This window comes from Scyliorhinus torazame, chromosome 3, assembly GCF_047496885.1.
Source record: "Scyliorhinus torazame isolate Kashiwa2021f chromosome 3, sScyTor2.1, whole genome shotgun sequence".
In the NCBI taxonomy this organism is placed as follows: domain Eukaryota; kingdom Metazoa; phylum Chordata; class Chondrichthyes; order Carcharhiniformes; family Scyliorhinidae; genus Scyliorhinus; species Scyliorhinus torazame.
In genome coordinates this window covers 319,761,000-319,779,008 of record NC_092709.1, presented here as the reverse complement: position 1 = coordinate 319,779,008, position 18,009 = coordinate 319,761,000, and the positions used below count along the sequence as shown (strand labels likewise).

At 46.4% G+C, this 18,009-nt stretch overlaps 1 protein-coding gene across 1 annotated transcript in view; it reads left to right on the top strand.

Moving 5' to 3' along the window:
- Window positions 1-3,363, top strand: part of adra1d (adrenoceptor alpha 1D) — a 68,736-nt gene extending 65,373 nt beyond the window's left edge. The window contains exon 2 of the mRNA XM_072497635.1: window positions 2,031-3,363. Within this exon, the coding sequence (XP_072353736.1) occupies window positions 2,031-2,656 (626 nt within the window). The 3' untranslated portion in view covers window positions 2,657-3,363. The remainder of the gene's footprint in view (window positions 1-2,030) is intronic.
- Window positions 3,364-18,009: the final 14,646 nt, after the last annotated feature.

The following is an 18,009-nucleotide window of genomic DNA, read 5'->3' as shown; positions in this document are numbered from 1 at the left end:
GGTCTCTCTGAAGGAGGACTTCCTTTCCTCCGCCACCCCGCAAGATCCATCCGACATCTTCTTGCGGGGCGGCCTCGGGGAGGACGGCAACCGCGCATGCGTGGGTGACGTAATTTGCCGCGTCATTTACGCGGCGCCGCTTTTACGCGGTGCCAAGGCCCAGCGCGTGTAAATGACGCAACGCCGCTCCTAGCCCCCCGGAGAATAGGGCTCCGACGCCGGAGTGAAACACTCCGATTTTCACTCCGGTGTCGGCTCGAGAATTGCGCCCGAGGTGTACAAAATTATAAGGGACATAGATGGGGTAGATCGGAAGGAACTTTTTCCCTTAGTAGAGGGATCAATAACCAGGATTTATGATAAGGAGCAGAAGATTTATAAGTTCATAAGATTCAAGGGAAGAACTTGTCACCCAGAGGATGGTGGGAATCTGGAACTCGCTCCCTGAAAGTGTGGAGCAGTTGAAATTCATACAAGGCTATGGACCAAGTGCTGTAAAATTGGATTAGAATAAATAGGTGTTTGATGGTCGCCTCTTTCTGTGCTGTAAAATTCTGTGACTCTATGAAGTAATCAAAAGGAATCTTTAAGGGGCCAATGTAAATATTTATATATCTCAGAGCAATGCAGAGATGGAACTAGTTTCTAATTGTGCAACATGTTTATTTACAAGAGTTTTATTTCATTTCATCACAAAATGTCTACACTCATGCTTACAGCTCAACTTCTGGTGGCTTCCGTGTTTACTTAGCTCTGAGTCCACACCCAGAATTAACTAATTGAGAACAATGGGCATGGATCAGTTACTAGGCTCACATAATCAGACACAAAAAAAATTGAACACTGCAGTGAGTAGGAGCCGAGGTGTCACTCTGCCACTCCACAAGGAAAGCCTGGGTCTCTGTTGCCCCGCATGGGATACCCCATCTTTGCTGCTAATCCTCTCCCTCATGTGACTTACTTGAGTGGCAGCTGGCAGCTCTCTGTGCCGTCAGACCTGTGCCCGCATGAGACTAATCAGCTACCTTTTTGAGTCCACTTCTTGTGGACAGTTACTCAGTTGAAATCAACCAGACCTCACATGACAACTGCCTGGCAGGAATTTCAATGTCTTCTCACCCTATCACCCACACACTTCCCATTCCCTCTTCCCTGGCTTTCCCTCCGACAGTTAAAATCCCCACCCGACTGAGCTTCTGTACATTTGCAGCTCCCTCCCTTAGTTCAACTTTCTGGTACTCCTGGTTTCCTTCTTATTAATATCCCATGGCAGACACTTTAATTGCAGTGATATACTTTGAAAAGGAGGGGGTAATTAACCAAATGAGAAGTGTTTTGAAGTGTCTCTGAGGGCATTGAGTAACTGTAGGCTTATTTTCCCCTCTTGTTCAAGTGGAATGCGACGTGTTGAATGTTTGCCTCACAATCAAACAAATAAGATCCTCGAAACTGGATTCAAATTTATTACTCAGTCATTCAAAATTGATTAATGCACCACCTTTTACAGTCAGCTTCTGGCAAAAGATGTGGAGCCATCTGTGTAGACTTAGAGAAGATGTTCCCACTTGCTGGGGAGATCAAAACAAGGTGTGAAAGATATAAGATAGCCAGCAGCAAATTGAATCGAGAATTCGGAAGGAATTTCTTTATCCAAGGAATAATGAGAATGTGGAGCCCTCTAACGCAGGGAACAATTGAGGTGAATACCACAGATGCATTTAAAGGGAAGTGAGGCAACCACATGAGGGAGAAAGTAGCAGAAGGTGAGGTTACGGGGATAGTGCGGAGGATGGGCATTGGTGGGGTGCTCTTTCAGAGGGTCGGTGCAGACTCGATGGTCCGAATGACCTCCTTCTGCACTGTAGGGATTCTATGTTATGCTGATAGGGTAAGGTAAACATGCGTGGGAGGACACCCATGTGGAACACAAATGCCAGCCTAGATCAGATGGACCAAATAGCCTGTTTCTGTGCTGTAAATTCTAAATCATGATGACAGACTATTTCACCATTTTCTTAAATGTATTTTAGGTGCTTTCTTTCCTTCTATCAAGCCCTCTGACGTGGTCTTCAAGGTGATCTTCTGGCTGGGTTACTTCAACAGCTGCATAAATCCTATAATCTACCCTTGCTCCAGCAAAGAGTTCAAGCGGGCCTTCACCAGGCTGCTCAAGTGCCAGTGCCGGAGGAGACGGCGTCCGGCCTGGCGGGTGTACGATCACCGTGACTGGAGGACCTCCACCCACAGTTCGGAACGTGGCTCCGAGGGCGACGTGCTGAGCAAGTCCATCGTGAGCCGCAGGACATTGTCGTTAAACAGCTCTTTCGCCCTCAACCACAGGCACCGAGGGAGCACGGCCAGTGGTGGCGAGGGCATCAGCAGAGGGGGCAGTACCAATCGGGCACTCAGCCTGCATGGCTGGAGACTCTTCCCATCTTTGTCCAAATCGCCCTTCCAGCTCAGAGAGAAAATGAACAACCTCTCCAACAAAATCAGGATGGGACAGCACAGGCCCTGTTCGTCTACTGTCAGCAAAATAGACAATGCCCCAGTGGAATCGATCTCCATTGGAGTCTGCCAGGAGTTCAAAGAGCACACTGCTTATCAAATATATGAAGTTACTGACTGTTTTGGACTGAAAGAGACAGATATTTAAGGTGGGACCGGGAATGACCGGGTTGTATGTTCTGTAAATGTGTTTGTCATAGATTGGTGTTGTGTCTGCATTGCCAATTTTGGCAAGAGTGAAGAAAATGTTTTACAAATACAGGTTGGGAATTTCCTTGTGCTTATGCTCTGATCAGCCCAATATTCCTCAAGAGTTTACCGGATCACCATCCTCCCCTGCCATGTTCCTGGAGGGTTCTCCTGATCACTGCTCATGTTCCTCGATCTCCCCCATCTTTGTTTCACTTGGCCACAGCAACTTTCATGAAGAGAACAGTGAAACGCCCGAGAGCAGGGTGTGTAAGCAGGGTGTCCTGAAAGCCGTCGCTAAAGCGATGGTAGCCATTCAAGATAGTCCTTGAGGAAATTCCCGCCAACAATGTCCAACATCTGAGCATGGGGCAGAGGGACGCAAGAATCATCCCAGTTTTGTTTTGTTTGATTGATGCCCTCACTCTCCTTGCGCTCTGAGAACAGCACTCAAATTTAACTCCGTATGCACGGGCAAAAACTCCCTGCTGATGGCCCACATGAGTACTTTTTTGATTCATTGTTGGGATTTGAGCATCAGTGCCCAGACCATCATTCATTGTCCATCCCTAATTACCCTTGGGAAAGTGGAAGAGTCATGTAAGCACAGGACACATTGTCAGCATGATCTCTCTGAGAAGTCAGGAGGCTGACTGGTGGTAGTGCGTGTGGGGGTGAGTGGGATGGGGGGGGGGGGAGCAGTGAGCGTGGGAAGGGGAGCCTGGGTGGGGGACATCAGGCAGTGGAAATGGCGCACACTCAGGTTACAGGGGATAGGCTTCTCAGGTGGGAATTCAGGCACATTGGATAGCTTAGAGAGGGGTTCATTCTGCAACTGGCTGTGCTGGGAGTGCTCAGCACCAAGCACTTGAGAGGGAAAAACTCAGCCCCCAGTGTGCGAACATCCCTCAGTTTGTTTGGCACAAAATGGACCAAAGAAAAGGCGTCTATTCCCAAAGCATTCCAAAGGATGGCTATCTCATAGGATTGTAATGCCTCCCTGTTTTAAATTCTAGCCAAGGTTTTCTTTGGAAATAACTATGACATTCTTTTGAAGAAAATTCTTTTGGCATTTTCAGAATGGCATCCGTAGGACATTATGGAACAGAACTGACTGGGGCTCATTAATTCTCAATCTGCCCTAGTCCGGTTTACAGAGGTTCTGTTGAAGTCATGGCGGCCTCCCACCAGCTTTGACCAATGCTGTCAGACTGAAAACAGGAACCCCACACAAATTGTAGCACTTTACCGAGTAACAGAGAATTACAGGTGTCCTGAGTGTCAAAAAGATGTTAGCCGAGACTTCACATAGAACATAGAACATACAGTGCAGAAGGAGGCCCTTCGGCCCATCGGGTCTGCACAACCCACTTAAGCTCTCACTTCCACCCTATCCCCGTAACCCAATAACGCCTCCTAACCTTTTTGGTCACTAAGGGCAATTTATCATGGCCAATCCACCTAACCTGCACGTCTTTGGACTGTGGGAGGAAACCGGAGCACCCGGAGGAAACCCACGCAGACACGGGGAGAACGTGTAGACTTCGCACAGACAGTGACCCAGCAGGGAATCGAACCTGGGACCCTGGCGCTGTGAAGCCACAGTGCTATCCACTTGTGCTACCGTGCTGCCCAAATGCCCACATCAGCCAGTCTTCACTCCTCTGCCTAAACTATAAATATCTTTGTCCAGACAGAAGCTAATCCTATATTTGAAGCTGCTCACTATGGTGGAGCAACATGCTTTCCAGTGAGCTGACTCAACCCCATGTCACTCTATTCAAAAATTAACACTGATTAAAAGTCCAAGGTCAGGTTATTCTCATGCCGCAGGAAGTGGACTCTGTTAAATGTTTTGATATTTTAAGTCAGGAGTGAGCTGGGACACTTCCCATTTGATGTGGAAAAAAATCTCCCCTGAAATCCCCTTTGAACTTCCTACCTCCTTCCCTAAATCTATGGCCCCTGCTTCTGAGCCAATCAACGATACGGAATAGGGCCTTCCATCCACTATAACGCACTTCAATGAGGTCTACCACCTAGATGGACAAGGGCAACAAACAAACCGGAAAACCATCACTCGAAAATTCCCCCTCAAGTCATTGAATTGGAAATATATCGCCATTCCTTCACTGTAGCTGTGTCAAATCCTGGAACCCTCCACTTAACTCTGGGTGCACTTTATTTATTAACAACTTAGATCATAGGATTGAAAGTCACACACCCAAACCTGTTAATGACACGAAGATAGATGGAATTGTCAGCAGCGTAGCTCGAAGTGGAAAATTACAATGCAATATTGGTAGAGGGAAATTATAGGGCAGTTCACCTAACATCTGGGTGTAGGGAAATTGCTAGAATCTATAATTGAGTTGAAATTTTTTAATTTAAAAAAAATTACCTCATTGGATGTGGGCGTCACTGGTAGTGCCAGCATTTGTTGCCCATCCCTATTTGACCTTGGACTGAATAACTTGCGAGGTCACAACAGAGGACAGTTAAGAGTCAACCACATTGTTGTGGGTCTGGAGCCACATGTAAGCTCAGCCAGGTAAGGGACAGAAGATTTCCTTCCTTAAAGGACATGAGTGAACCAACTGGATTTTTATGACAAATCAACAACGGTTTCATGGTCCTCATCTTTTTTAAATTCCAGATTTTTATTGAATTCAAATTCCACCATCTGTTGTAGTGGGATTCGAACCCAGATCCCCAAAGCATTATCTTGGGTTTACAAGATTACTAGTCCAGGGACAGTACCACTACACCACCACCTCTCCAACCTTCAATATGGATGTATAAAATGTATGTTATACCTGATGAACCTGGATGAATATTTTGAAGAGATGACTAAACACGTGAACAGGGGACTGTCACTGGATGTCACTTAGTTGGATTCCCAGAAGGTATTTGATTAAGTGCCTGATAAGAGACTGTTAACACAGTTGGAAGCCCATGGAATAGAAGGCAAATAATTGATCTAGCTCGGTAATTGGCTGACTGGAATAAGAAAGAGAGTCGGGTTAATTGGGCAGTTACTCTAATTGACAGGATGTGACCAGTTGTTCCCCGCAAGGATCTGTGTCGAGGCCTCAACTATTCACCATATTTATTAATAACCCTGATAATGGTATGGGAAGCCACAAATCTAAATTTGCATTAGGTTGGATCTTATCAACCTGATGCAGACAGCTTTGGGGACAATGGAGCGAGGAAATTCAGATAGTTGCATGTCAGGTAAGCTTCTCGAGGCTGTCCTGTCTCTGGCTGAGTTCCCAAGGGGCATGCTGTCATGGGACTCGGCAACCTGTTCCTTGAAGACAGGCAAACAATTTGTTTTCATTCATTCATGGGATGTTGGTGTCGCTGGCAAAGCTGGCATTTGTTGCCCATCCCTAATTGCTCTTGAATTGAGTGATGGAGGGGATAAGAGCCAACCACACTGCTGTCGTCCTGGAGTCAATGTAGGTCAGACTGGGTCAGGATGGCAGATTTCCTTCCCTAAAAAACCATGTAAGAAGTCTTGTAAGACTTCTTACTGTAAAAAAGCATGAATTAATCTGATGGGTTAATTAGACCATTTGAGACCCAATTTCGGTGCCATTTTCAGAAGCTGTCGAAATGTTTACTTTGTTGCCCCCTGCTTAGTTCGAAGCTTAGCTGCTACTTGACATCAGCCTCCCAACAGTGGGCTGGAGGTGGGGGTGGGGGGGTTGTGAGCGTGAGGAAACAGTCTTCTCTCTAATCTGTGATCATGGAGCCACACAGATGAAAAGGACACAGCTGTGGCCAATATGATGGCTTTAGCAGATAAGGGCCTTCTCTGTTTTAAAACTTTTGCAGGTTACCAAGAGTGCCTACATTTTGAGGCACCCTCATGCTCTCCTACCTAACTCAGCAGTGCCCACCTCTCCCGATGGGGCTGGCAGCCATTTCAATGCACAGGGCTGTCCGATGTTGCTGACCCAGCAGCTGGATGTCAAACGCGGCGATGGCCTCCTAATCGGCTACCTCCTGTCACATAGCACGAGAGAGAAAACTGCAGTTGGGTTAGAGTGTGAAAAAGGTCCAAATGCCTGAGAATCTTTAACGTTTAGAAGATTCCAGCCATTATAAGCATCTAAATAGGATTATAAAATGACAAGGAGAAATTTATGGATTAGGCAAAATTGTTGCAAATGTGAGATCATTCAATTTGGACCTAAATTGGATAGACAGCACAGGTTGTGTTTGAAATGGCAAGAGGTGAGTAACAATGAAAGTGTAAAAATAGTTAGGGCCAGGTACATAAATCATTAAACTGTCATAATACAGGAAATAATCAGAAAAGCTAATGAAATGTTGACCTTTATATCCAGAAACTTATATTACAGGAGGACAGAAATCATGCTTCAGCGATACAAACCCTGGTTAAAAAACATTTGGAGTACTGTACATACTTCAGGACATCATAGGGAGGATTTGTTGGGGTCAGTTTAGCTCAGTGGGCTGGACAGCTGGTATGTGATGTCAAACATCAGCCAGCAGCACGGGTTCAATTCCCGTACCAACTGAGATTATTCTTGAAGGCCCTGCTTTCTCAGCCTTGACTGCCACCAGTCAGCTCTCCCCCTCAAAGGGGAAAGCGGACAATGCGATTTTACCTTTATACTGGTCTTGAAGGGGTCAATGTCGATTGACCACGACGATAACTGGACTCTGTAGGTTAAATTAGGGGGAGGGATTATTATAACCCCGGGTTGCGTTTCTTCAAATTTAGTTGGATTATTTGAGCAAATCAAGTTTTGAGGTCTTCGAGGAACAATAGAGATAGAGAAAAACTGTCCTGCTCGTTGAGTGAGTCTAGGATGAAGGGAAATCCATGTCCCATTAGTCATTGACCTCTCTGCTAAAGTAAATAGGTCCTTCCAATCTGCTCTATGCAGGCCCCTCACAACCCCTTACACGTGGGGTGGCACAGTGGTTAACAATGTTGCCTCGCAATGCCAGGATCCCGGTTCAATTTCAACCTTGGGTGACTGTTTGTGTGGAGATTGGACATTCTCCCTGTGTCTGTATTGCTTTCCTCCGGGTTCTCCCGTTTCATCCCACAGGCCAAGAAAGTGCAGGTCAGTTGGATTGGCCATGCTAAATTTTCCTTTAATATCCAAAAGTTTAGGTGAGGTTACTGGGTAATGATATGGGGTGAGGACATGGGCCTAGGTAGGGGCCTAACTCTTTCGGAGGGTGGGTGCAGACTCGATGGGCCGAATGGCCTCCTTCTGCACTGTTGGGATTCTATCTCAATCAAATCTCAGCCTTTTCTCTTTTCTTAATAAATTTAGAGTACCCAATTTATTTTTTCCAATGAAGGGGCAATTTAGCGTGGCCAATCCACCTAGCCTGCACATCTTTGGATTGTGGGGGCGAAACCTACGCACACACGGGGAGAATGTGCAAACTCCACACGGACAGTGACCCAGAGCCGGACTCGAACCTAGATCCTCGGCACCTCCCTCAGCCTTTTCTGTTCCGAGGGGATCAACCCCGGCCTATCCAACAATGGAAGCATTGGAAAGGGTGCAGAGGAGATTTACCAGAATGTTGCCTGGTATGGAGGGAAGATCTTATGAGGAAAGGCTGATGGACTTGAGGCTGCTTTCGTTAGAGAGAAGAAGGTTAAGCGGTGACTTAATTGAGGCATACAAGATGATCAGAGGATTAGATGGGGTGGACAGTGAGAGCCTTTTTCCTCGGATGGTGATGTCTAGCACGAGGGGACACACCTTTAAATTGAGGGGAGATAGATATAAGACAGATGTCAGAGGTAGGTTCTTTACTCAGAGAGTAGTAAGGGCATGGAATGCCCTGCCTGCAACAGTAGTGGACTCGCCAACACTAAGGACATTCAAATGGTCATTGGATAGACATATGGACGATAAGGGAATAGTGTAGATGGGCTTTAGAGTGGTTTCACAGGTCGGCGCAACATCGAGGGCCGAAGGGCCTGTACTGCGCTGCAATGTTCTATGTTCTATGTTCCTTCGTAGCTGAGATTTTCCCGTCCTGTTCACATGTCCGTTAATCTCCTCTGTCTCCTCTCTCATGCAGTGATATCATTGCAAAAGATCATGCTTGCTCACTTTGGTTCACTGGATGACCAGCAGGCATGGGATAACTTTTTTTTTTAACCCTTCTGCATTCCAGGAACACAAAGACCCAGGGTAGCGTTGCCGACCACTGTCCCGTCTGAAATCAGCTGGTAGCACAGGCCGGCGATCGAAGCGGTGAATGCGCTGCACAGCTTTACGAAGCTTTGCCTCTTGCTTCTCTTTCTCTGTTAAGGCTCAGTGTGCAGCGCCAGCAGTTTTATTTTGGGCAAACTCCCGGCCAATGGCTAACTCCCAATCTGAAACTGAGTGTCACCAGAGAGTAACAATTACCGGGCCTTATAAATCTAAACATGCTCAGGTCTCTCAGTCCTCCTCATTTGTTGGGAAGGTGCAGTGTAGCTGCTTTTTCATTACAGTGAGTCTCCAGGTTATATACAACCTTGAGCATGTTGTGATTCTTTTTATAATATTTCTCAATGCTGCTCTTTCATCAAAAATAGTGCAAGTATGGCACAGGGTATAAATCAGTTTTTACAAGGGCATGACTCAAATAACCTGTGCCCCCTCATATCTTCAGTAGATAATCTCAAACAGAAATATCTATCCTGGAAAGTAAAAAATAATGGAGAAATGCAAGAAAGCCTAAAGGATGTGAATCATTAAAGGTGCATTAGCCATGTTGCGCAACATTAGCATGTGAACAGCTAGGGCTTGCAATTTCAGATGCTGTCATGACTTTCACCTCCAGGCTGTCAGAAGGTGAGGTGGAATCCATCCTTTACCCCAACTTAAAAACTTCAAACTCACTAACCTGCTTCCCTAATTAATTAGAATCATACAATCTCTTCTGTGCAGAAGATGACTATTCGGCCCTATGAATCTGCACTGACTGTTACCCCACATAACCTGTCCACCCCTCGACCCTAAGGGACAATTTATTGTGGCCAATCCACCTAACCTGCACATGTTTGGATTGTGGGAGGAAACCGGAGCACCTGGAGGAAACCCACACAGACACGGGAAGAAAGTGCAAGCTCCACACAGACAGTGACCCAAGGCCAGAATTGAACGCGGGATCCCTGGCGCTGTGAGGCAGCAGTGCTAACTACTGTGCCACCATGCCGCCTTTGAACACTCACCAGTTACTGGAGGCTGAAAAATATAAGGTGCGAGATGCAGCACCTCATTCCCCTCTGCATCTTATTCCCATCTGCACTAAATTCCCAATTTAGCACGCATTCCTCATTTGCACACAATGCTCCCATTCCATGCAATCGCAAAATCTGTCTGCTTTTACAGAGAGCTGGTGACTCGCACCCACATTGCAACTGCTGGGTCAGCTCCCTGCTACAGTAATTAACATCTATTCAGGCAGCCGCGTCCAATTGATTGACCGATAACTGCCATGCAGTTCTGCGAAAGTAGTGCTTTGAACTAGATTGCAGTTTTAAAGGTCGAAGTCAAAATCTGACTGTGAATCTAAATTATAGCTTGAGCAAAACCTACCAGAGTTATCACCAAATTCCCAAGTTAGCGTCCGTTCCTCCATTTAGGCCTCAGGCCTCGTCCTCTCTCATTCTAGCTGAAGGTGGGAAGTGAGGGAGCGTTTAGATGTAATGGATAACAGTAGAAATAGGCTTGTCACAAGTTGTTGCGTAAGTTGGACATTGCTTTGTTATGGTTTAAATAGAATGCTCACATTTTTAAAAACTAAAGGGATATGAGGTTTCAGATTGGAACATGCTGGAGGGATAAATCCCTGCTCAGGAGCTCGGTACATTCACTAAAGCCCGATGTGAAGTTTCACAACAGATTGTTTTGGTGTTTACAAACATGTATTTTGGGGGAAGATTTGAGCATTATTCGAGAAACAAAATCTACATGCATTTGGACATTAGTCTGTTTCTGTTTGTCTAGTCTCCACGCTACAGGTGCTGGGAAGGGGAAATGGAGTGAAACTCCCTCTGGTTACCCACTATGTGTGGCATCATCATATGTGCATTGGTAAAGATACCCTATGTTCAGTCTTTCGACAGAAAGAAAGAATTTATGATTCCATTGGAATTCCTGAGGAAATTATTACAAAACCATACATGATATCACTCTACATAGTCACTCCTGCATTGATAAATTATTGTCTATATACAACCTCCTTAAGTTATATTGATATTCCAGGTTTATTATTTTTGTAAGTCCACCAAACTCCATATTTGATGTTAAATTATATTTTTTTCAAATGTATTAAAAAACACACAGAGTTTAATCTGCATGATTTTCTCCTTTTGAAGTGAAAAGGTGTTGTATTATGTTCCAACGATGAATCAATAAAAGGGAATAAATTGCTTAACAAGACTTGTGACTGAAGAATGTGATGTGGCAGAGCCATGACCCATCCCTTCATTGGGGATTGTAGCAAAGATTGGGCGGGATTCTCCGACTCTCGCAGGGTCAGAGAATCGGCGGGAGGGTGCGATTCACATGACACCGGTCAGCCGATTGTCCAGTGACAGAAGAATCGCCGCCATTGGCGCCAGCATGGTTGGCGCAGCGCATGTCGGGGGGCATTGAAAGCCCCTCCGGCGATTCTCCCCGCGCGATGGGACGGGTGCCCGCCGAGTTAGGCCAAGTCCTATCGGCGCCGTTCTCGTATGGTCCTTGTCATGATATGCAGACATGCAGATAATGATATACAGACAGGCACAGACAGGCAGCTAATGAACACAGAGAACAGGACATGACCAATGAGCAGGCAGGACACTCAGTGGTGGTATCTCACTATAAAAGGCACGAGGCACTCACACTCTGCCTCTTTCCACTGATGAACATCTACAGAGTGAGTCAGGGTGTATGTACAGTATCACACCTCCAGCACGTGGCTAAGAGCTAGTCTGGGTCAGTCAGACAGAGTAACCACACTTAGGTTAGCAGAGAGTCGCACTCATAGAGAACTGTGCTAACTGTGCTACTGGGACCTCGGCGTTCATGTTGCGGGGGGCGGCCTGGTGGGGGAGGTGGATCCGAGCCCGGGGGGGACCTCCACGGTGGCCTGGCCTGCGATCGTGGCCGATCGATCGGTGGGCAGGCTTATCCTGGTGGGGGCCTATGTTCCTCTGCACTGGGCTCCTGTAGCTCTCCGCCATGTTGGGTCGGGGCCGGCGCGGAGAAGAAAACCCACGCGCACGCGCAAATTCACGCCGGCCATAACGCGCATACGCAAACTTTCGCCGGCCGTAGCATGCATGTGCAGACCCATGGCGCCCGTCCTGACACCCGTATCGGCAGCTATAGAAGCATGAGGCTCTCCAATGCCGTGCTGGCCCCTGTGCGGCGCAGGATCGCTGATCCTAGGAGTCTGTTGACGCCGTTGTAAAACGCGCTGGCGTTTACGACGGCGTCAATACTTAGTCCCAGGATCGGAGAATCCCACCCATTATCCCTGTCTGTCTAAGTGATCATTTTCTCGATGTCATTGGACCAATGTTTTTCGGTGAACGGCATACGAGATATGCCAAAACCCTGTTGCCAGTCAGTAAGTGATGTCATGATCTTAACTCATCAGAATGGGGGGAAAATATTTTCAGCAGCCATTTTTCTTTCAGGTAATTGCCACTGCTCCACCTCCAGCCTCTACATTCCAGGAATACCTAATTTTTGTGTTCTGCACCTTAGACTGGTTTCATCCCTACAACACTCAGTCGGATCCTTGACCCTGTTCCTGAGCCTGCAATGCTTTACAACTTCATAAATTCAGCCCAACTTTATTTAGATTCATGCTCATCAGTACAGAGTTAAATAAATAATTGACAGCAGGCTAAATGAACTGCTTGATGGCAATCTCTGTGAGCGCAATGCCAACTAGAAGAAGCTGGGGAGAGAGTCCTGGGGGCAGATATTTCCAGGGAACTGCTGAGGGAAACCGGCCATCTTAGTTGAGGAGGCTGAGAAAAGCAGATATACCTTTGTGAGTGGGGTGGAAAGGAAAGCACCAACAACTTCCATTTATAAATGTCTTTCACATGGCCCAAAAAGTATTTGTTTGCCCTATTATGTATTTTCTTTTCGTGTACGGAATTATCTGTCTGAGCTGAATGGGGAACAATACTTTTTATTGTACCTTGGTACACGTGACAATAAACAAATCCAATCCATTCTAAGATGCTTCCATATAAACAGACAGAAATTGATACTAATCCAAAGTCAGCTGGTTTAGTCAAAGAGAGGTTTCAAGGTGCGTTTCAAGGGAGGAGGAAGGCAGAGAGATTGATTGAGCAAATTCTGGAGCTTAGTGTGTAGGTGTGGCCACCAATAGTGGGGTGAAGGTATTAAGACCAGAAGACCATAAGACATAGGAGCGGAAGTAAGGCCATTCGGCCCATCAAGTCCACTCCACCATTCAATCATGGCTGATTTCAACTCCATTTACCCGCTCTCTCTCCATAACCCTTAATTCCTCGAGAAATCAATAATTTATCTACTTCTGTCTTAAAGACACTCAACGTCCCGGCCTCCACCACCCTCTGTGGCAATGAATTCCACAGACCCACCACTCTCTGGCTGAAGAAATTTCTCCTCACCTCTGTTCTAAAGTGACTCCCTTTTATTCTAAGGCTGTGCCCCCGGATCCTAGTCTCCCCTGCTAATGGAAACAACTTCCCTACGTCCACCCTAGCTAAGCCATTCATTATCTTGTAAGTTTCTATTAGATCTGCCCTCAACCTCCTAAACTCCAATGAATATAATCCCAGGATCCTCAGACGTTCATCGTATGTTAGGCCTACCATTCCTGGGATCATCTGTGTGAATCTCCGCTGGACCCACTCCAGTGCCAGTATGTCCTTCCTGAGGTGTGGGGCCCAAAATTGCTCACAGTATTCTAAATGGGGCCGAACTAGTGCTTTATAAAGCTTCAGAAGTACATCCCTGCTTTTATATTCCAAGCCTCTTGAGATAAATGACAACATTGCATTTGCTTTCTTAATTACGGACTCAACCTGCAAGTTCACCTTTAGAGAATCCTGGACTAGGACTCCCAAGACCCTTTGCACTTCAGCATTATGAATTTTGTCACCATTTAGAAAATAGTCCATGCCTCTATTCTTTTTTCCAAAGTGCAAGACCTCGCACTTGCCCACGTTGAATTTCATCAGCCATTTCTTGGACCACTCTCCTAAACTGTCTAAATCTTTCTGCAGCCTCCCCACCTCCTCAATACTACCTGCCTCTCCACCTACCTATGTATCATCGGCAAACTTAGCCAGAATGCCCCCAGTCCCGTCATCTAGATCGTTAATATATAAAGAGAACAGCTGTGTCCCCAACACTGAACCCTGCGGGACACCACTCGTCACCGGTTGCCAGTCCGAAAAAGAACCTTTTATCCCAACTCTCTGCCTTCTGCCTGACAGCCAATCGTCAATCCATGTTAGTACTTTCCCTCGAATACCATGGGCCCTTATTTTACTCAGCAGTCTCCCGTGAGGCACCTTGTCAAAGGCCATTTGGAAGTCAAGATAGATAACATCCATTGGCTCTCCTTGGTCTAACCTATTTGTTATCTCTTCAAAGAACTCTGACAGTCTTGTCAGGCACGACCTCCCCTTACTAAATCCATGTTGACTTTTAATCTGACCCTGCACTTCCAAGAATTTAGAAATCTCATCCTTAACGATGGATTCTAGAATCTTGCCAACAACCGAGGTTAGGCTAATTGGCCTATAATTTTCCATCTTTTTTCTTGTTCCCTTCTTGAACAGGGGGGTTACAACAGCAATTTTCCAGTCCTCTGGGACTTTCTCTGACTACAGTGACTTTTGAAAGATCATAACTAACGCCTCCACTATTTCTTCAGCTATCTCCTTTAGAATTCTAGGATGTAGCCCATCTGGGCCCAGAGATTTATCAATTTTTAGACCTCTTAGTTTCTCTCGCACTTTCTCCTTTGTGCTGGCTACCATATTCAACTCTGCCCCCTGACTCTCCGGAATTGTTGGGATATTACTCATGTCTTCTACTGTGAAGAATGACGCAAAGTACTTATTTAGTTCCTCAGCTATTTCCTTGTCTCCCATCACTAGATTACCAGCATCATTTTGGAACGGCCCAATGTCTACTTTTGCCTCCCGTTTGTTTTTAATGTATTTAAATAAACTTTTACTATCATTCCTAATGTTACTAGCTAGCCTACCTTCATATTTGATCCTCTCTTTCCTTATTTCTCTCTTTGTTATGCTCTGTTTGTTTTTGTAGCCTTCCCAATCTTCTGACTTCCCACTACTCTTTGCCACATTATAGGCTTTCTCTTTTGCTTTGATGCATTCCCTGACTTCCTTTGTCAGCCATGGCTGCCTAATCCCCCCTCTGATAACCTTTCTTTTCTTTGGGATGAACCTCTGTACTGTGTCCTCAATTACTCCCAGAAACTCCTGCCATTGCTGTTCTACTGTCTTTCCCACTAGGCTCTGCTCCCAGTCGATTTTCGTCAGTTCCTCCCTCATGCCCCTGTAGTTACCTTTATTTAACTGTAACACCTTTACATCTGATTCTACCTTCTTTCTTTCAAATTGCAGACTGAATTCTACCGTATTATGATCACTGCCTCCTAAGTGTTCCCTTACTTTAAGATCTTTAATCAAGTCTGGCTCATTACATAACACTAAGTCCAGAATGGCCTGTTCCCTCGTGGGTTCCATCACAAGCTGCTCAAAAAAGCCCTCCTGTGAACATTCAATGAATTCCATTTCTTTGGGTCCACTGGCAACATTATTTACCCAGTCCACCTGCATATTGAAGTCCCCCATGATCACTGTGACCTTGCCTTTCTGACATGCCCTTTCTATTTCGTGGTGCATTTTGTGCCCCTGGTCCTGACCACTGTTAGGAGGCCTGTACATAACTCCCATTATGGATTTTTTGCCTTTGTGGTTCCTCAACTCTACCCACACAGACTCCACATCATCTCACCCTATGTCGTTTAGTGCTATTGATTTAATTTCATTCCTAATTAACAAGGCAACCCCGCCCCCTTTGCCCACCTCTCTGTCTTTTCAATAGGTTGTGAATCCCTGGATGTTTAAATGCCAGTCCTGAACCCCCTGCAATCATGTCTCTGTGATGCCTACCACATCATACCTGCCAGTCACAATCTGGGCCACAAGCTCATCTACCTTGTTCCTTACACTGCGCGCATTTAAATATAGCACCGTTAATTCTCTATTGACCATCCCTTTTTGTTTTCTTAGTGTGGTGGACCTTGGTTTACTGAGCCTTTACATACACTGTGTCTTATTTTGTGAGATGGGGACTATCTTAGCCTCTCCTGAGTTCTGTCTTTTCGTGCTTTTTTGTATTCCTAAGCAGCTACGCTTCCCACTGATTACTTCACCTCTTGGTCCCCTGACTTTCCCTTCCCCCCTCAATCTCTAGTTTAAAGTCCTATTGACCACCCTATTTACTCTTTTTGCCAGAACACTGGTCCCAGCTCGATTCAGGTGGAGACCATCCCAACGGTATAGGTCCCCCCTGTCCCAAAACTGATGCCAGTGTCCCATGAAAAGAACCCTTCTTTCCCACACCACTCTTTCAGCCACATGTTAACTTCCCTTATTCTTGCCTCCCTATACCAATTTGCACGTGGCTCGGGCAGTAATCCGGAGATTATGACCTTTGAGGACCTGTTTTTTAATTTGAATCCTAGCTCTTTATAATCTCTAAACAGGTCCTCTTTCCTAGACTTGCCTATGTTGTTGGTACCGACATGGACCACAACAACTGGATCCTCCCCCTCCCTCTCCAGTATCCTTTCAAGCCGGTCAGAGATGTCCCGCACCCTCGCACCGGGCAGGCAACATACCATGCGGGACTCTTTATCCTGCTCACAAAAGATACTATCTATCCCCCTGATAATAGAATCCCCTACAACGACAACTTGCCTATTTACTCCCTCCCCTTGAATGGCCTGCTGAACCATGGTGCCTTGGTCAACTGACTCATCCATCCTGCAGCTCTGTTCGGCATCCACACAGGGAGCAAGTGCCTCATACCTGTTGGACAGGGTCAAGGGCTGAGGCTCCTGAGTTCCTGACTGCTGGTTCCCTTTACCTGCCTGACTTGCAGTCACACCCTGCTGTCCCTGGCCACTGGCAGGATTTAAACTACTTACTCTGACAGGTGTGACTGCCTCCTGAAACACAGTGACCAGGTAAGTCTCCCCCTCCCGGATGTGCCTCAGTGTTTGAAGCTCAGACTCCAGCTCACAACTCTGAGCCGGAGCTCTTCGAGCAGCCAACACTTACTGCAGATGTGATCGCTGCAGCTCGCAATGGGATCTGCCAGCTCCCACATCAAGCAGCTCAAGCACGTCACCTGACCAGCCATCTCTAATTAATTAATTAGTTTAATTTAAGTTTCCGAGTTTAACTGTGTTTTTTTTAAATTTGGGGCAGATTTGCTATCAACCAATCAGATCACAGCTTCCCTCTGCCGTCACTTTTGAAAACAAAAGTGGAAAACAGGAAGTTACCGTTAGGTTTTTATACTCACCCAGAGACTGCTCCTCCTCCTCTGAACGGCTCCCGAAACTAGGCCGCGATCCCAGGGTTAAAGTAGGTTTTTATACTCACACAGAGACTGCTCCTCCTCCTCCGAACGGCTCCCGAAACTTTCCTGGTTACCTCACTGCACCAAATTACCAAGTTTCAAATTCCCACTCTGGATGTGTCTTACTCACTCAGGCTGTGTCTCTTTGACCTGCGCAACGTGGATGCACAAGATGTCAGAGCTGGGGGAACTCAAAGTCGTCGGAGAGTTATGGGCCTAGAGGTAAGGGTGTGTGCAGACTGTGGAGATGGCTGAATTTTGAAGTTGAGGCATTGTTGAACCAGGAGCAAATGTAAATCACCAGACGAGGGAATGGGAGTAAATGGAATCAGAGAATCCCTATAGTGCAGAAAAAGGCATTCGGCCCATCAAGTCTGCACTGACCCTCTGAAAGAGCACCCTACCTAGGCCCATGCCCCACCCTACCCCATAACTCCACCAAACCTTTGGACACCAAGGGGCAATTTAGCATGGCCAATCCACCTAACCTGCACATCTTTGGACTGTGGGAGGAAACCGGAGCACCCGGAGGAAACCCACACAGACACGGGGAGAACGTACAGACTCCTCACAGACAGTGACCCAAGCCGGGAATCGAACCTTGGACCCTGGAGCTGTGAAGCAA